General features: G+C 40.1%; 1 protein-coding gene across 4 annotated transcripts in view; it reads left to right on the top strand.

The window, feature by feature from the left end:
* ZEB1 (zinc finger E-box binding homeobox 1) overlaps positions 1-18,749 on the top strand; it is a 216,700-nt gene extending 197,951 nt beyond the window's left edge. For all 4 annotated transcript variants that reach the window (XM_066233122.1, XM_066233125.1, XM_066233124.1 and 1 more), the window contains exons 6-9: positions 2,737-2,842; positions 11,220-13,030; positions 15,910-16,090; positions 16,236-18,749. In XM_066233122.1, coding sequence (XP_066089219.1) covers positions 2,737-2,842; positions 11,220-13,030; positions 15,910-16,090; positions 16,236-16,843 — 2,706 coding nt within the window. In that variant the 3' untranslated portion in view covers positions 16,844-18,749. The remainder of the gene's footprint in view (positions 1-2,736; positions 2,843-11,219; positions 13,031-15,909; positions 16,091-16,235) is intronic.

Consider the following 18,749-nt stretch of genomic DNA (forward strand, 5'->3'; position numbering starts at 1 on the left):
TTACCATCTTCCCTACTGTTAGTCCCACTGGGGACAAGGAAGACAGGTGCTCTTTACATCTTAGAGTCCTGAAGCGACCATGATATAGACAGGCCTTGGGAAAAGAGCCTATTCACATGATGTTTGGGAAGCAGATCTGTCCCACACCCGTTTCCCCCATATCCTCCCTCAACCATGGGCCCCTGTGGAAGGAAAGGGTCTCCAGGGTCAGGCGAAGCTGATGGTGAGAACAGGAGCTGCTATTGTGAAAGCAAACCAGGAGCTCTCTGATGGGCATGAAACACTCTGCATGATGAATTTTCTGATGGGGGCAAGGTAGCAGGTTCGCTATATGAAGTGTGTGATCAGACTAAGGTCAAAAAGGAGATGTGATCAATGTGGGAGCAGTCAAGTGAGGAACTATTATTGTGAGGGTTCGGAAACAATTAAGGTGATGAGGCAGCAAACCAAAGAGTAGACTGTGTAGCTTGCTGGCCTTGAAAATCATTCCACAGCTTAAAGGTAAGCGTTTCCACGTTTTATTCATTTATTCAGTCAACAGCTATTTGAGTTTCTGTCATGTGTCAGGCCCTGTTGTAGGTGTTGAAGGCAGAATAATAAAAAAGACCAGCGAAGTCCCTGACAGTGGGGGCAAGTACGGGATGGGGCAAGTAGGTTTACAGTTGTGAGCACACAAAACAGTTTATTCTCGTTATTGTTTATTAATTATTGTATTTTTCATTTATACAACACTGTATTAGTAGGTGATATAAAACATAAAAGCAGGTAGTATGAAGACAAGTAGGGTGAGAGGATGGCAAATGATGAACACTGCTATTTGTTGAAAGGGTAGAGGACCTTTCTGAGGACATGCAGCCTGGCCAGACCGGAGTGAACTGAAGAAAGTTATAGAATGACTGGGGAAGGCATTGTGCTCAAAGGGACAGACTGAAGCATGGCAAGACCTTGCAGCAGAACCCTGCCCAGTATCACCAGGCAACAGCCAGGAGGCCAGTGAGAATGAAGGGGAAAAAGAAGGGCAGGCCGGGGAGCTGTGGGGAGCAGATGATGTAGGTCCTTGTGGAAGCCGTGATAAAGATTTGATCTATTCCAGAGTGCAGTAGGGAAGCCGTAGAAGGACATTGGATTTCAACTTTTTTTTTTTAATTATTTTTAAGAGAATACTTTTGGGTACAGGCTAGGTTAAGAGAGACAAAAATGGAAGCAGGGAGACCACTTAAGAGGCTATTGCTGTAATTCAGGCCAGAGGTGGTCGGTGGCTTTAAACTCAGTAATGGTGACAGACATCACCAAAGGATAAATACTGGGTTCAGAATGTATTCAGAAGGCTTGCTGATGGAATGGGTAAGGATATAAGAAAGAGTCACTCCAAAGTTCAGGGCCTAAGGAATAATCCAGTAAAGGACGGTGTTACTCATGAAAATAGGAAACACTAGAAGTGTTGCTGACTTTTAGGAGAGAAACTGAGTTTAGTGTTAGTCATGTTAGCAGATGCCTGTCACTTTCCAATATCAAGGAGTATTGATGAAGCAATTGGCAATGAGTCTGGTGTTGAGGGGAGAGGTTTAAAGGTACAGATTTAGGAATTGTCACCAGAGATTTGGTTTTTAAAGCAGGGATTTGGATAAAATAGGGCCTGACACACAGTAAGTGCATATTCTCTTTCCTTCCCACACGAAAGACAAGGAGGGAGATTCCGCTTGGGCTGAGCATGAGGTGGGTAGTCTTGAGATAAGCCTTTGAAAAACAGGTAGAATATTAAAAGTCATAATGAAAGGGAAATATAGCCAAGAAATAAGGAATAGCATAAACTGAGGCAAGGAGAGAGAGAAGAGCATCATGTTGCAAAACTGACTCACTGAATGACCAAGGCAGGACCCCCAGATTGCTGGTGAGGAGTAAGCCTGTGGACTCCGGGCTGTATTCCAGGGGGTGGGATCCTGCGGAGATTTATAAGCAGGATTTTGTTCAATTCAATTTAAGCAGTGTTTTCCTGAGATTAAGGGTGTAGAATATATTTGAAATATATAATAGTGAAGATTTGATAAATGACACAAAAAGTCATTATAGTAATTTATATCTGGCTGGAAAGACAGGTGTTGGAGGAGAGCATAGGGGGATAATGGTGATGGAAGGAGACTTGACTTGGGGATGAACACACGATACAGAGTACAGATGGTGTGCTGTAGAACTGTCCATTTATATAATTTTGTTAGCCAGTGTCACCTGAATAAATTCCATAAAAAGGAAAAAAATGGAAGTATTTTTTAAATTTATTAGAATGCAATTTTTAGAAATGCAAGGCATTGTAAGAGACAGGATAAAATATTTGAAAAGGCTGGCCTCTTCTACTTTTCAGTAGGCCTGGCCTCCTATTGAGTAACTGCTCTAGACAGATGACTGAATGTTCTTGATCTTGATTTATCTATAAATGAGAGTGTAAATGAGATTATCTCCAGTTCCTAGTATTATTATTTTTGTTAAATACTATATTGCTTAATAAAGTATTCTGATACATTAAATTATAAAGTGGAGATTTTTCTTTATGTCAAAATTTTGTTCTACTATCACCCTCCTTTTTGGTAATGTTTCAAGTGTTAGGTTTTTGTGACTGCAATAATTAGAGGTCTTTAAGAAACACAATAACCACCAAAACATTACTTTTAGCAGACTGAATGTTCTTTATGTCTAAAGCTTTTTTTGCTTTATAAATAAAATACCAATTCTTTCTTACAGAGACATGTGACGCAGTCGGGGGGTAATCGTAAATTCAAGTGCACTGAATGTGGAAAAGCTTTCAAATACAAACACCATCTAAAAGAGCACTTAAGAATCCACAGTGGTAAATATTTATCTTTCTACACTTTGAATATTACAGCATACATGGAAATAAATATAACATGTGATCTTCACACATGATTAGAAACGCCTTGCTTTTCTTTTAGGATATAAATGAATCTGGAGAAATTTTTTTGTCCATAAATGGTATTTTATTGGTGTTTTAATCTTACTAAAGTATATCATCAGGTAAATATAATAAGACACATAAAATTTCCTTGGCAGAATAAAACGTCTTAACAAGAAGTACAACCTAAAAACACTTGAACATTAATTTTATGGCCTCTCTGGCACAGTTAACAAGATAATGAAAAAGGGTATAGAGGTACAGTTTGCTCGAGGAAATGAGATGAAACTGCTTACAGGGAGCAGTGGAAACGCACTGCAGGTGGGAGGCGCTGCTGAGGGCGCTGGTGGCAGGCGGCAGCACCCAGTGGAGCAGCCGTGGGTAGAGACCTGGAAGGGAGTGGCCTCCGCAGCAGCCACCTTTCCAGCCCACGTCATTTCTAAACCAATACCCAGAGAAAGAATAATGTCATATGGTGAGGATATTATGTCTCTTTTAGAAACTCAAAAACAAAGATAACCGTATTTGCATTTCTTCTGAGGCTCTGCTTAGAGGCTATTAAGAAAACCTAGCACCACATTGCACTGTGAACTCTGTTCATTTCCTGTTAAGTATGATATGCCATTTTAGACTAAAACAATTTTAATTAAAATATTATTAGTTAATCATTGGGAAATTGTATCTACACATTTCTTATTTTGTGGAAATTATTGTATTAGCATTCACATTTACAAACATATTATTTCACAGAAATAGTATAGTTGGATGGCTTGGTGAGAGTGGTTTGTAATACCTGTATTTTACTGTGGGACTTCAGAGGTTCTGGAAGCTTTACTGTATTGCTCATTGAGGGCTAAATAATGTTAAAGCTATCTCTTAAAAATGCTCAAACAAAATTCTTACAAAAACATTTATTTATTTCCACACCTGAATGCTTCCGAAACACAGAGGCTGTCCTTTGCAGCCTGCCACAGGGCTCTATTTCTTAGCTCTAGTTTTCATCAGTATATTTTTAATAACCTTCCTTCCTACCAGCGATGATTCAAAGATGTTGATAGAGTGACAGCTAATTTGGGGGACCTTTTTTGACACGTTGAAATGGGGTACAGGAAGAATAAAGCTCAGAGTAAGATTCCCGTACAAAGTGAATGTCACATGGTCCTGCTGCAGTTGTGTAGCAGAACCAAGCAGATCTATAGAGAATACAAAGTTTGGAGGTGTGGCTTATACCAAAGGTTACAATGCAGATCTAGAAGCAAGTTGATATTTCATCACAGAACCCTGCATTGATAGTCAGCGATCAGCCTCAGTGAAGTAGTAAGTAAGGACATAGTCTCAGTGAAGTAGTAAGTAAGGACATAGTCTCAGTGAAGTAGTAAGGACATAGTCTCAGTGAAGTAGTAAGTAAGGACATAGTCTCAGTGAAGTAGTAAGTAAGGACATAGTCTCAGTGAAGTAGTAAGTAAGGACATAGTCTCAGTGAAGTAGTAAGTAAGGACATAGTCTCAGTGAAGTAGCAAGTAAGGACATAGTCTCAGTGAAGTAGTAAGGACATAGTCTCAGTGAAGTAGTAAGTAAGGACATAGTCTCAGTGAAGTAGTAAGTAAGGACATAGTCTCAGTGAAGTAGTAAGTAAGGACATAGTCTCAGTGAAGTAGTAAGTAAGGACATAGTCTCAGTGAAGTAGCAAGTAAGGACATAGTCTCAGTGAAGTAGCAAGTAAGGACATAGTCTCAGTGAAGTAGCAAGTAAGGACATAGTCTCAGTGAAGTAGCAAGTAAGGACATAGTCTCAGTGAAGTAGCAAGTAAGGACATAGTCTCAGTGAAGTAGCAAGTAAGGACATAGCCTCAGTGAAGTAGCAAGTAAGGACATAGCCTCAGTGAAGTAGTAAGTAAGGACATAGCCTCAGTGAAGTAGTAAGTAAGGACATAGCCTCAGTGAAGTAGTAAGTAAGGACATAGTCTCAGTGAAGTAGTAAGTAAGGACATAGCCTCAGTGAAGTAGTAAGTAAAGACATAGCCTCAGTGAAGTAGTAAGTAAGGACATGCCGTCTGCAGTGGAGTAGTAAGTAAGGACATAGCCTCAGTGGAGTAGTAAGTAAGGACATAGCCTCAGTGGAGTAGTAAGTAAGGACATAGCCTCAGTGAAGTAGTAAGTAAGGACATAGTCTCTGAAGTAGTAAGTAAGGACATGCCGTCTGCAGTGGAGTAGTAAGTAAGGACATAGCCTCAGTGGAGTAGTAAGTAAGGACATAGTCTCAGTGAAGTAGTAAGTAAGGACATAGTCTCAGTGAAGTAGCAAGTAAGGACATAGTCTCAGTGAAGTAGTAAGTAAGGACATGCCGTCTGCAGTGGAGTAGTAAGTAAGGACATAGCCTCAGTGGAGTAGTAAGTAAGGACATAGTCTCAGTGAAGTAGTAAGTAAGGACATGCCATCTGCAGTGGAGTAGTAAGTAAGGACATAGCCTCAGTGGAGTAGTAAGTAAGGACATAGTCTCAGTGAAGTAGTAAGTAAGGACATGCCGTCTGCAGTGGAGTAGTAAGTAAGGACTTAGCCTCAGTGGAGTAGTAAGTAAGGACATAGTCTCAGTGAAGTAGCAAGTAAGGACATAGTCTCAGTGAAGTAGTAAGGACATAGCCTCAGTAGAGTAGTAAGTAAGGACATAGCCTCAGTGGAGTAGTAAGTAAGGACATAGTCTCAGTGAAGTAGCAAGTAAGGACATAGTCTCAGTGAAGTAGCAAGTAAGGACATAGTCTCAGTGGAGTAGTAAGTAAGGACATAGCCTCAGTGGAGTAGTAAGGACATAGCCTCAGTGGAGTAGTAAGTAAGGACATAATCTCAGTGGAGTAGTAAGTAAGGACATAGCCTCAGTGGAGTAGTAAGTAAGGACATGCCGTCTGCAGTGGAGTAGTAAGTAAGGACATAGCCTCAGTGGAGTAGTAAGTAAGAACATAGTCTCAGTGAAGTAGTAAGTAAGGACATGCCGTCTGCAGTGGAGTAGTAAGTAAGGACATAGCCTCAGTGGAGTAGTAAGTAAGGACATGCCGTCTGCAGTGGAGTAGTAAGTAAGGACATAGCCTCAGTGGAGTAGTAAGTAAGGACATAGTCTCAGTGAAGTAGTAAGTAAGGACATGCCGTCTGCAGTGGAGTAGTAAGTAAGGACATAGCCTCAGTGGAGTAGTAAGTAAGGACATGCCGTCTGCAGTGGAGTAGTAAGTAAGGACATAGCCTCAGTGGAGTAGTAAGTAAGGACATAGTCTCAGTGAAGTAGTAAGTAAGGACATGCCGTCTGCAGTGGAGTAGTAAGTAAGGACATAGCCTCAGTGGAGTAGTAAGTAAGGACATAGTCTCAGTGAAGTACTAAGTAAGGACATAGTCTCAGTGAAGTAGTAAGTAAGGACATGCCATCTGCAGTGGAGTAGTAAGTAAGGACTTAGCCTCAGTGGAGTAGTAAGTAAGGACATAGTCTCAGTGAAGTAGTAAGTAAGGACATGCCGTCTGCAGTGGAGTAGTAAGTAAGGACATAGCCTCAGTGGAGTAGTAAGTAAGGACATAGTCTCAGTGAAGTAGTAAGTAAGAACATGCCGTCTGCAGTGGAGTAGTAAGTAAGGACATAGCCTCAGTGGAGTAGTAAGTAAGGACATAGTCTCAGTGAAGTACTAAGTAAGGACATAGTCTCAGTGAAGTAGTAAGTAAGGACATGCCATCTGCAGTGGAGTAGTAAGTAAGGACTTAGCCTCAGTGGAGTAGTAAGTAAGGACATAGTCTCAGTGAAGTAGTAAGTAAGGACATAGTCTCAGTGAAGTAGCAAGTAAGGACATAGTCTCAGTGAAGTAGTAAGTAAGGACATAGCCTCAGTGGAGTAGTAAGTAAGGACATAGCCTCAGTGGAGTAGCAAGTAAGGACATAGTCTCAGTGAAGTAGCAAGTAAGGACATAGTCTCAGTGGAGTAGTAAGTAAGGACATAGCCTCAGTGGAGTAGTAAGGACATAGCCTCAGTGGAGTAGTAAGTAAGGACATAATCTCAGTGGAGTAGTAAGTAAGGACATAGCCTCAGTGGAGTAGTAAGTAAGGACATAGTCTCAGTGAAGTAGCAAGTAAGGGCATAGTCTCAGTGAAGTAGTAAGTAAGGACATGCCGTCTGCAGTGGAGTAGTAAGTAAGGACATAGCCTCAGTGGAGTAGTAAGTAAGGACATAGTCTCAGTGAAGTAGTAAGTAAGGACATGCCGTCTGCAGTGGAGTAGTAAGTAAGGACATAGCCTCAGTGAAGTAGTAAGTAAGGACATAGTCTCAGTGAAGTAGTAAGTAAGGACATAGCCTCAGTGAAGTAGCAAGTAAGGACATAGCCTCAGTGAAGTAGTAAGTAAGGACATAGCCTCAGTGGAGTAGTAAGTAAGGACATAGCCTCAGTGGAGTAGTAAGTAAGGACATAGCCTCAGTGGATTAGTAAGTAAGGACATGCCGTCTGCAGTGCCTACAGAGGGATTGTAGGAGTCTGAATGGCCAAGAGGTTTCCCCATCTAACTTGCAGTGTGCTACTGCTGCTTAAAGTGCTAATGCAAATTTAGCAGTGTCACTACATGTTTATACCTGTCTTGTTCTCAATGTTATTTAGTATGAAGCTTGTATGCCTTTAATATGGCAAGAAAATTTAATTTAAAATACATAAGGAAAATAAAATTAGTAAAGTAAAACTGACATGAAATGTGGGGGGGGGGCGGGGGGGGGGGGGGAGAATGCTATGAAATCCCTTGCATATCCTAGATGTAGACCACAAATTAGACTCTACAGTTTAGGAAGTAAGAAAATTGCAGTCAGTAACCAAGACCAGTGTCAGTGATAAAGGCACCTGTTGCTAGAAAAAGCACACCTATTCCTGGTACTAAGTCTATAGATAAACTTGTTTCTTGAAGTATCATAAAGAAGAAAGAGCAAAACACAATTTATATCATCCTCAATAACATAATACAGTGGAGAATTTGATAGGGTTTTCTTTTAAAATAAGATTCTTAAACAGAGTCCATTGATATTTCACCAAACTGCAATTAGGAAAAAAACATTTCTCCAGGTGGCCACTTGACAATCCAAGTCTACAGATTTCTAATGGCCTGTCCCCCCCTACCACCCCAGGGAAGATGTCTGGGAGGGGCACTCGGGGACTGGTCCCCAGGACTGGTCGCTGTCTGCAGCTAGTTGTTACCAGCTCTTTAAATACACAAATTAAGAGGAAGCATTTAGAAAATGTTACATGTCAAAACAGTGCAGTAATAATTCCATTTTGTTTTACAGATACAAGTCCACGGTAGTTTGGAAATTTAAAACAGAATTAAAGGAAAAGCAGTTCTTCACCACAGATAGTGTTAAAAGCACTGGTTAAAGTATCTAATAGTGGACAACTGCATGTCCTTTAGTAAACCTGTGTAATTTTTTTTTCTCAGTTCAATTTTTTTAAAAGTTATTAAGGATCAAGGTCCTCAGTTATACACCCTAAAATTACACTGATCATTGCTTTCTTCTGATGCCCATAAATGAGCCCACTGCAGAGCCATGTGTCAGTTATCACTTGAACTCTGCATGTGGGAATTGAGCTGTGATGAATGGAGGCCACCACATGTCCACTCAGAGGTGAGACAGAGTAGCACCTGCACTCCCCAGAAAACAGTAGTTCCATGGCCATATAGTAATTGTAGCCTGGAAAAATTTTACATGGTATGTAACCAAACACTCACCTCAGCCATTAAAAAAACAGAGTATTTATAGTCCATCTATCTTTGAGCAGGGCAACTTACTGATATCACTTCCAGGATGTAGTAGTTACAAACACTAACCTAAATAGATGAATTAAGTGATATATGTTAGTTATGTACCATAAAGCTGTGAAGTTAAGAAAGTAGGAGTTTTCTAACAAACATAGTGACTTTGGCTTTAGAATATTGTTGACTTTCTTTGCAGCAATAAAATACTAGAGTAATTCCCAACAATAACAATAATGATAATAGCACATATTGAACACTTAACTCTGTAGAGCCACATTCTAGCTACTTATGTGCATTAACTGAGAATCCTCTTATTAACCCTGTGAGGCATATATTCCTACCTCCTCCTTTTTACACAAATGAGAGCAATGGAGTCTGACAGAGCCTAGTTAACTTGGCCATTGTCTCACTCATCTAATGTATGGCAAAGCTGTAGCCATCCTGACTCCAAAGCCATTGCCTTACCAATTGTGCTTCCTACCCCCCTGTCTGTGAAGATAAGATAAACTACATTACAGCTGCCTATTTTCCTAATGAGCAAAAGAATCAAGAAAATAAGAGAACAAACATGTAGCTTATCTAAAAAATGTTTATGAAAGTATTAAAAATGTTAAAATAGAGATGTATGAGACTGTGTCACTTGTTTTACCACTCCTAGAAATTTTTATCTGATGCATTTTGAGTACTGAATCACCTTTTAGGCATTCTGTTGGGAAGATAGTGATAAATGGGCAGCGAATTTCCAGAGGGGAGTTAACAAGCAGGTGAGGGTTCTGAAAGCCATGTCCCATGAGGGTTTGAAGGGCCTGCAAGGTTTAACCTACCTGAGATTAGTTTAAGGATGCATGGAACAATTCTTCTTCTGTGTGGAGGTCAGGCTTGTTCTCTGGGGCATCAGAAGGAAGTAAATCAGCGTTATACCAAGCCAACTGAATCTGTACCTTCTCAGAAATGCTTTTTAAGAGTCACTAACATTTACCAAGAACACACTGAGTTTTGCTGTATTATCTCATATAACTGCTGTAACAAGCCAGTGAGGGTGTAGCTGCATTTATTTACACACCAGAACACCAAGTCATGGAAAAGTGAAGGAAACAGTATGTGGCAGACCTAGGATCTGAACACAGATCCATTTTCTTTAGCAGGACCGAACTAGACCATCTTCATAGTGTTGCCCAACAGTGATGACCTCCTCTTAATACGGGAGTCTCTCGGAAGCTAGCCAGTGTCAGGGTTGATATCAGATCATTGAAAAGAAGGCTGGACTAGGGGACTTCTTACTTGCTTCCAATTCCAATCTCTGATTCTTCAAGTAATCTAATTTATGAGAAAACAAAACTCACTTTTTAAAAACTTGACAACATTGAAATTACATAACTAAGAGAACTTACATTGATTTCTCAGTGTATGCTTTTATTTTAATGCACTTAATTTTAATTAATCTTCATTCTTAAAAAGAAAGGGGGAAAGAAAGCTTTATTTTGACATTGGGTAGAGAAATCAATATTGTTACATTTCATAGTTCTATAGTTACCCATTCATTAACCTAAAAAAAGGTTTGATATGCATCTTTGTGGTCTGTGCTGTAGTAGGTGCGAGGGATAAATGGCAAACAAACCTGCAAGTGTCCATCTTGTTTCTGACACTCTCCACCAATAACCTGTAACTTATAAAGTAATGAACTATAACTGTAGATTAAACATGAAGAATTAGAGTGGCATGAAATATTCTGCTTAGCTCAGTGCTTCTCGTTATTCTCTACCATAGTACCCCTCCTGGCAGGAGGGGGATGCCTTGTGCCCTAGGGGTTTAGGGCAGAAACTTGAATGGAGGCCTCTACAAGCAAGAAGCTTCTTTGACATTGTGCTTTCTTCCTAACAGTTCACACAGATGATGCATTTGTGCAACAACGTATAATCTGTTTTAATATAAAAATAATACTTTAAGTTACCATAATCACGTCACTAAAATTGAAACTCCAAGGTACTTTGCATTTCCACTAGAACATTGCCTTATGTCTCTGGGCATACATACATCCCAGTTATAGAAGTATCTTATATTTAAAGTTTTATTCTCTTTGAGAAAGTCTTTTCAAAAAAAACCTAAAGATATGGGAAAGAGATATGTATATGATTCAGTCAGAGATATTCAGACTTGTTAAGTTTTTCAGAATAGTTCATTTATTTTTTTCCTCTAATATTATTTTCTCCTACAGGTGGTTAAGAAGAATGAAGTATAGACAACTTCATACATTGGTGAAACAGGATAAGAAAAAAAATACTTGGGAGAGCAGGGTGTCATATATTTTGGATATCTGAGAATGATTTGAAGTTTTAAAAGTTAGCAGAAATATAACACATATATGCAGAGAAGACGCCCTTATTGTGGTTACCAATTGTAGTACAGATTATATAGGTTTTGAACTTAAATGATGATTCTAAATAAAACTGTACCACAAGTATACATGGCAATCCCTTTTTAAATTGATATTGTTTGTTTTATGGAAAATGTAGATACATAAAAATGTATAAATATATATTTTTGTTGTTGTTTAGGAGAGAAGCCATATGAGTGCCCAAACTGCAAGAAACGTTTTTCCCATTCTGGTTCCTATAGCTCACACATAAGCAGTAAGAAATGTATCAGCCTGATGCCTGTGAACGGGCGACCACGAACAGGACTCAAGACGTCTCAGTGTTCCTCACCATCTCTCTCCGCATCACCAGGCAGCCCCACGCGGCCACAGATACGGCAGAAGATAGAGAATAAACCCCTTCAAGAACAACTTTCTGTAAACCAAATTAAAACTGAACCTGTGGATTATGAATTCAAACCCATAGTGGTTGCTTCAGGAATCAACTGTTCAACCCCTTTGCAAAACGGGGTTTTCAGTGGTGGTGGCCCCTTACAGGCAACCAGTTCTCCTCAGGGTGTGGTGCAAGCTGTTGTTCTGCCAACAGTTGGTTTGGTGTCTCCCATAAGTATCAATTTAAGTGATATTCAGAATGTACTTAAAGTGGCTGTAGATGGTAATGTAATAAGGCAAGTTTTGGAGAATAATCAAGCCAACCTTGCATCCAAAGAACAGGAAACAATCAGTGCTTCATCCATACAGCAAGGTGGCCATTCTGTTATTTCAGCCATCAGTCTTCCTTTGGTTGATCAAGATGGAACAACCAAAATTATCATTAACTATAGTCTTGAGCAACCTAGCCAACTTCAAGTTGTTCCTCAAAATTTAAAAAAAGAAAATCCAGTCCCAACAAACAGTTGCAAAAGTGAAAAGTTACCAGAAGATCTTACTGTTAAATCTGAGAGGGACAAAAGTTTCGAGGAAGGAGTGAACGAGAGCACTTGCCTTCTGTGTGACGACTGTCCAGGAGATATCAGTGCACTTCCAGAGCTAAAGCACTATAACCTGAAGCAGCCTGCCCAGCTCCCTCTACTCCCTGCCCTGGAGGCTGAGAAGCCTGAGTCCTCTGCTTCATCAGGGCCTGGAGATGGCAATTTGTCTCCCAGTCAGCCACCGTTGAAGAACCTCTTGTCTCTTCTAAAAGCATATTATGCTTTGAATGCACAACCAAGTGCAGAAGAGCTCTCAAAGATTGCTGATTCAGTAAACCTACCCCTGGATGTCGTAAAAAAGTGGTTTGAAAAGATGCAAGCCGGACAGATTTCAGTGCAGTCTTCTGAACCATCTTCTCCCGAAGCAGGAAAAGTAAGTATCTCAGCAAAGAACGATGATCAGCTTCAGTCTACAAATGTAAACGAATCCCAGGACAACACAGGAAATCTACAAAGTCCTCTGAAGATCACTAACTCTCCAGTTTTACCAGTGGGATCATCCGTCAATGGTTCCAGAAGTATTACATCCTCCCCATCACCTCTAAACCTTTCTTCATCCAGAAATACACAGGGTTACTTGTACACAGCAGAAGGTGCACAGGAAGAGCCACAAGTAGAACCTCTTGATCTTTCACTACCAAAGCAACAGGGAGAATTATTGGAAAGGTCAACTATCACTAGTGTTTACCAGAACAGTGTTTATTCTGTCCAGGAAGAACCCTTGAACTTGTCTTGTGCAAAAAAGGAGCCACAAAAGGACAGTTGTGTTACAGACTCAGAACCAGTTGTAAATGTAATCCCACCAAGTGCCAACCCCATAAATATTGCTATACCTACAGTCACTGCCCAGTTACCCACGATCGTGGCCATTGCCGACCAGAACAGTGTTCCGTGCTTGAGAGCACTAGCTGCCAATAAGCAGGCTATTCTGATCCCCCAGGTGGCTTACACATACTCAGCTACAGTCAGCCCGGCAGTCCAAGAAGCGCCCTTGAAGGTGATCCAGTCAAATGGAAATCAGGTAAAAAGCTTCCATTCCAAACCTGTTTCGTAAAATGCTAGCTTGACTTATTTCAATGAATTTCTACAGAGCCAAACAGGTTGCTACAAACTGCCATTTTAAAAAAAGTAAATATAGGCCCTGGCCGGTTGGCTCAGTGGTAGAGCGTCGGCCTGGCGTGCAGAAGTCCCGGGTTCGATTCCCGGCCGGGGCACACAGGAGAGGCGCCCATCTGCTTCACCACCCTTCCCCCTCTCCTTCCTCTCTGTCTCTCTCTTCCCCTCCCGCAGCGAGGCTCCATTGGAGCAAAGATGGCCCGGGCGCTGGGGATGGCTCCTTGGCCTCTGCCCCAGGCACTGGAGTGGCTCTGGTCGCAACAGAGCGACACCCCGGAGGGGCAGAGCATCGCCCCCTGGTGGGCATGCTGGGTGGATCCCGGTCGGGTGCATGCGGGAATCTGTCTGACTGTCTCTCCCCGTTTCCAGCTTCAGAAATATACAAAAAATTAAAATTAAAAAATTTAAAAAAATTAAAAAGTAAATATAGATGAACTTTTGCTTTGACCTTAGTAGTAGCATCATGTCTTCAGCTGTTTCCTAATCCAAGGTATCGTTATCGACTCTAGTTCAGAGAGTTATTCTGCTGTGAAAACCTATTGCTTAGTCTCAGCCAAAGATTTGGCTATTTGAAGCTAGAGACAGAAAAGAAATGTTGGAATATTCACTAGTTGGATTTGTTTTTATGATAATTTCTGCCTTTATTATGATCATTAATAAATGAAAACATGTTCTCGTTCACAGACATTCCACACTAGGCAGACTCACTGACATTCCACACCAGGCAGACTTAGCTCTCATTTTTTATGTTAGCTCCTCTGTTTATAAAAAGCTTTAAACAAGAATTAAGTATACAAAGAACTCATCTAGTGAATTTACAGATCCCTTTATGAGCTATAACGTAAACAGGGTTCAGTCATAATATATCTGAGGAAATATATTTTTATTTTTTGAAGTTCTTAGTTTATTAATTCTCTCATAAAAGACCTGCAGTCGCCAGAGATAATGTCACTGAAGAACCTTTGCTCCTTCTGCTGTCCGGTCTCTGTCATCTTTGCCAGCACCCAGTTGGCCCCTGCAGCCCTCCCCCCCCCCCCCCCGACTGTCTGTATTCTGCTCTCGTGTTCCTTGTACAGGCCCTGTCTTGAAAGTTTGTTTGGGTTCACTTTTCTTTGTGTAATCCAAGGAATCGTAAATCATGCCAAAGCCAGTTGTCTTGCCACCACCAAAATGGGTCTGAATCCAAACACAGAGATGACATCTGGTGCAGTCTTATCAATAAATGCATATCCTTTTTAACTTTCTCCCAAAAGTTATGATCATTCTAGATAGAAACTTTTTATGTGATTGTGGTGTGCCTCATTGGCCAGGCTTTTCTGTGACTAACCTTGATGCCTCTCCATTTTTTCCATCAATTTTTGATTGAGTCAAATGATTTGCTCCTTTATTCAAATATTTGCTATAAGTAGGTACACAGCTAAAATAATTACAATATCCTGTTCAAATGTGTTTTATGCCTTTTTCCTCCTTAAATATTGCTACCAATTGGGTTTTCTGTAATTGTGATGACTATTGAGAAAAATTTCACATGACCAGTGAATTCATCTTAAGTTTTTAGTGTGTGGAACATCGTGCACGCCTTTGAATAACAATGGGGGGACTGCTAACATTTTGCTCAATTATGACTAGATCAGATAGCATTGAGGGTGGAGTCGCCTTCCTTAGCACCTGCTGGCAGCTCAGAAGTGACCCAGACAGATGGCTGCACTCTCCTCCCTTCCAAAGCCAGAATAAGTGCTGTGGGGAACCTTTGAACTTTTAGAAAAGTTGTGGGTTTAGAAGCAACAAAATAGAAGGCTTCAGAAAAGACACAAGGCTGTCAGGGGACCCAGTTCCACTGTAGGCTCCCTGAAGGGTTATCCTCCCTACGTGATGGCCCCTGCCTGAAGTGTCTCCCTGAGAGTGCCTGAAATGTTTTTATTCTACTAAAATGCTGAAGATTCATTCTGACAGACAAGTATTCTCATTTGAAAACCTAGATCCTCCTGCCCTGTTTTCTGTCTTACTCCTTAGAACCATGATAGCGTAAACTCTCTCTTTTCAAGGAGACCATGGAGGTTAGTCCATAGAACTCTGATGCTCTGGAAGATACAATCTGAAGACCACTTTTAAAAAACAGAATCTCAATTTTTGCTTAGTGAGACCCAGAAGGAAAAAAGGAAGGTAAAGGATATAGTTAGATATTAGTGATTATATCCCATATTCATGAGTTAAACTTGCTGTAAATTTCTCATAAAGTAATGATTTACAGGGAGCTAAGTAAATTTTGTTTTTTTCACAAATTTTACACTTTTTCCTTTGGGGACCTTTCCTTTCAGCACCATTTGACCATATGTTTTTGTTACGGTTGCAACTATCTTGCCCAAGCTCACTCTTGTCTGCCTCCGCCCCACTCATCTAGCCCAGCGCAGAGCCCATGTGCAGTGCGGAGCAGTGAGCTTGCTTTGGTCAAATTGTTGAAAGTATAAATCAGGCCTGACCTGTGGTGGCGCAGTGGGATAAAGCGTCGACCTGGAACACTGAGGTCGCCGGTTCGAAACCTTGGGCTTGCCTGGTCAAGGCACATATGGGAGTTGATGCTTCCTGCTCCTCCCCCTTCTCTCTCTCTCTCTGTCTCTCTCTCTCTCACTCCTCTCTCTCTAAAAAAAAATCAATAAATAAAATATTTAAAAAAAAAAAAAAAAAAGAAAGTATAAATCAAAGTCGTCCTTTAATCTATACTTTTATTAATGTCTCTTGCTTACCTTTTAAATTTAAATTTTCTTATTCCTTTTTATCTGTTAGGATGAAAGGCAAGACACTAGCTCAGAAGGAGTTTCAAATGTAGAGGATCAGAATGACTCTGATTCTACACCACCCAAGAAGAAGATGCGGAAGACAGAAAATGGAATGTATGCTTGTGATTTGTGTGATAAGATATTCCAAAAGAGTAGTTCGTTATTGAGACATAAATATGAACACACAGGTATGTTGATGAACCTGACAGTTTTTTAAAAATGCATCTCTTCTCTAACCCTTTTCACAACCTGGAGTGCCCCCCAGAAGCTTAATGAGGATTTTATTTGCTTAAAACCACCATTCTATTTCATATCTGTCTTCCTTTTATGCAGGTAAAAGACCCCACGAATGTGGTATCTGTAAAAAGGCGTTTAAACACAAACATCACTTGATTGAGCACATGCGGTTACATTCTGGGGAAAAGCCCTACCAATGTGACAAATGTGGGAAGCGCTTCTCCCACTCCGGGTCTTACTCGCAGCACATGAACCACCGATACTCCTACTGCAAGCGGGAGGCTGAGGAGCGGGACAGCGCGGAGCTGGAAGAGGCCGGGCCCGGGGTCCCGGGCAGGGGCCGTGGGGCCAGGGCCTCTCCCTCCCCGGCCGACTCCGATGAGAGGGAGAGCCTGACAAGGGAGGAAGATGAAGACAGCGAGAAGGAGGAAGAGGAGGAAGAGGATAAAGAGATGGAGGAACTACAAGAAGAAAAAGAATGTGAAAAGCCACAGGCGGGTGAGGAGGAGGAGGAGGAGGAAGTGGAGATGGAGGAGGAGGAGGAGGAGGAGGAGGAGGGAGAAGAGGCAGAGGATGTAGGCGAAGGAGCAGAAACTGAGAGCGCCATGAGGGATGGTGGGGCTGGAAGGCGGGGCAGCGGCTTAGAACAAAAAGTGAGCGAGAATAGTGAGCAAGTGTCAGAAGAAAAAACGAATGAAGCCTAGTAGTTTTTCTAGAAGGCAAATAAATTCCAATTGGTAATGAAGTTTATTCTATATTATACATGCTTTTCATGGAAACACAGTAACCTGTATACTGTGATTTCTGTTCACTACTGTGTAAAGTAAAAATTTTGAAAAATACAAAATACAAAAAAAAAAAAGAAAAAAACAAAAAAAAATCCAGGTGTGCCTGAACCTCCAACCTAGTAATTTTTTGTGCGTTTTTCAAAGTTAGGAAAAAGTTTGTAACATGAAGCAGATTAGAAAACTATAATGACTCAGAAAGCAAAGATTTAACAGGTTAAAGAAAGCTGATTGATTCAACATCTGGCATTGCTTCATTTATCAGTATTAATTATCATATTGGTTTATTCTTAAGCTGTACAATTGGGAGAAATTTTATAATTTTTTATTGATAAACATATGTAAATCCGCTTCAGTATTTTATTATGTTTTTTTTTAATGTGAGAACTTCTGCACTACAAAATTCCCTTCACAGAAAAGTATTATGCAGTTCCAAATTGTGCTAACTACCTTTTAAAAATTCCACCTCGAAGGTAGTCATTTCTAATATTTAGATGTCAGAGTAGAGTGTATTCTCAGTTAAAGTGTGTTGTTAGCCTTAAGAGAGCAGCCGAGAACAGAACTGGAGTTTCTTACTCATGTTTAAAATGGAGTTCAGAAGGTTGTCACTGCATTCTGATTGCAGGGACTAACCGTGTTAATACTGGTAAGGACAGCAGAGTAGTCAGAATCAGTGTTTGTAATTGTGTTTGAGTATGTGGTAACAAATATGAAGGATTTGATATGAAGCTTTGTATCTCCTTTGGCCTTAAGCAAGACCTGTGTGCTGTAAGTGCCATTTGTCAGTATTGTTGAGGCTCTGCCCGCCTTCACTCATCCCATGGCCTGCAATAACTAGCATTTGTGGATTTGTTTCTTTTCTCAAATTCCAAAGTAAACATTAAAACCACTGACTCTGTCAAAGAAACTGAAACACTGGGACACTTTATCCTTTAATTCCTCAGTATTCATTTGACGTTAATTGACTTTCAGAATTTCTCTACAGAAATGAAAGGGAAATTTTCTAATCTGCTTTATCCATTTACTTGCATTTCTGACATGGACATGCCATTTGTTATTTGGCTCATAACTGTTTCCAAATGTTAGTTATTATGGACCCAGTTTATTAACATCATTAGCTGATTTTTACCTATCAGTATTATTTCTTTTAGTTTATAGATCTGTACAACATTTTTGTACTGTATGTCTTCAAATCTGGCAGTATTAATACCCTTCTTACTGACATATGTACTTTTAGTTTTAGAAAACTTTTATATTTATGTGTCTTATTTTTATATTTCTTTATTTATTACACAGTGTAGTGTATAATACTGTAGTTTGTATTAATACAATAATATATTTTAGTATGAAAATTTGGAAAGTTGATAAGATTTAAAGTAGAGATGCAATTGGTTCTCTTGCATTGAGATTTGATTTAACAGTGTTATGTTAACATTTATACTTGCCTTGGGACTGTAGAACAGAATTTAAATGGGAATGTATTAGTTTTACAACTACAATCAAGTCATTTTACCTTTACCCAATTTTTAATATAAAACTCTGAAATTTTGAAATTCACTGTGTGACTAATAGCATGCTGCTCTGCAGTTTTATTAAGAGATTAGCCTAACCATACAACTCATCTCCTTAGTAAGCCAAGTTAGGGGAACCCGATATAAACAGTGTTGGGAACAATGTTTAACATTTTGTGCCAATTTGTTCCTGTATTCATGTATGTAAGTTACAAATCTGACTCTTCATTTTTAAGTTCCTTGTTACACCATGATCATTTTCTAGTTTTTTACCAGACTTCCCATCTCACAATAAAATGCATCAACAAGCCTGA

Source organism: Saccopteryx bilineata, chromosome 5 (genome assembly GCF_036850765.1).
Source record: "Saccopteryx bilineata isolate mSacBil1 chromosome 5, mSacBil1_pri_phased_curated, whole genome shotgun sequence".
NCBI lineage: Eukaryota > Metazoa > Chordata > Mammalia > Chiroptera > Emballonuridae > Saccopteryx > Saccopteryx bilineata.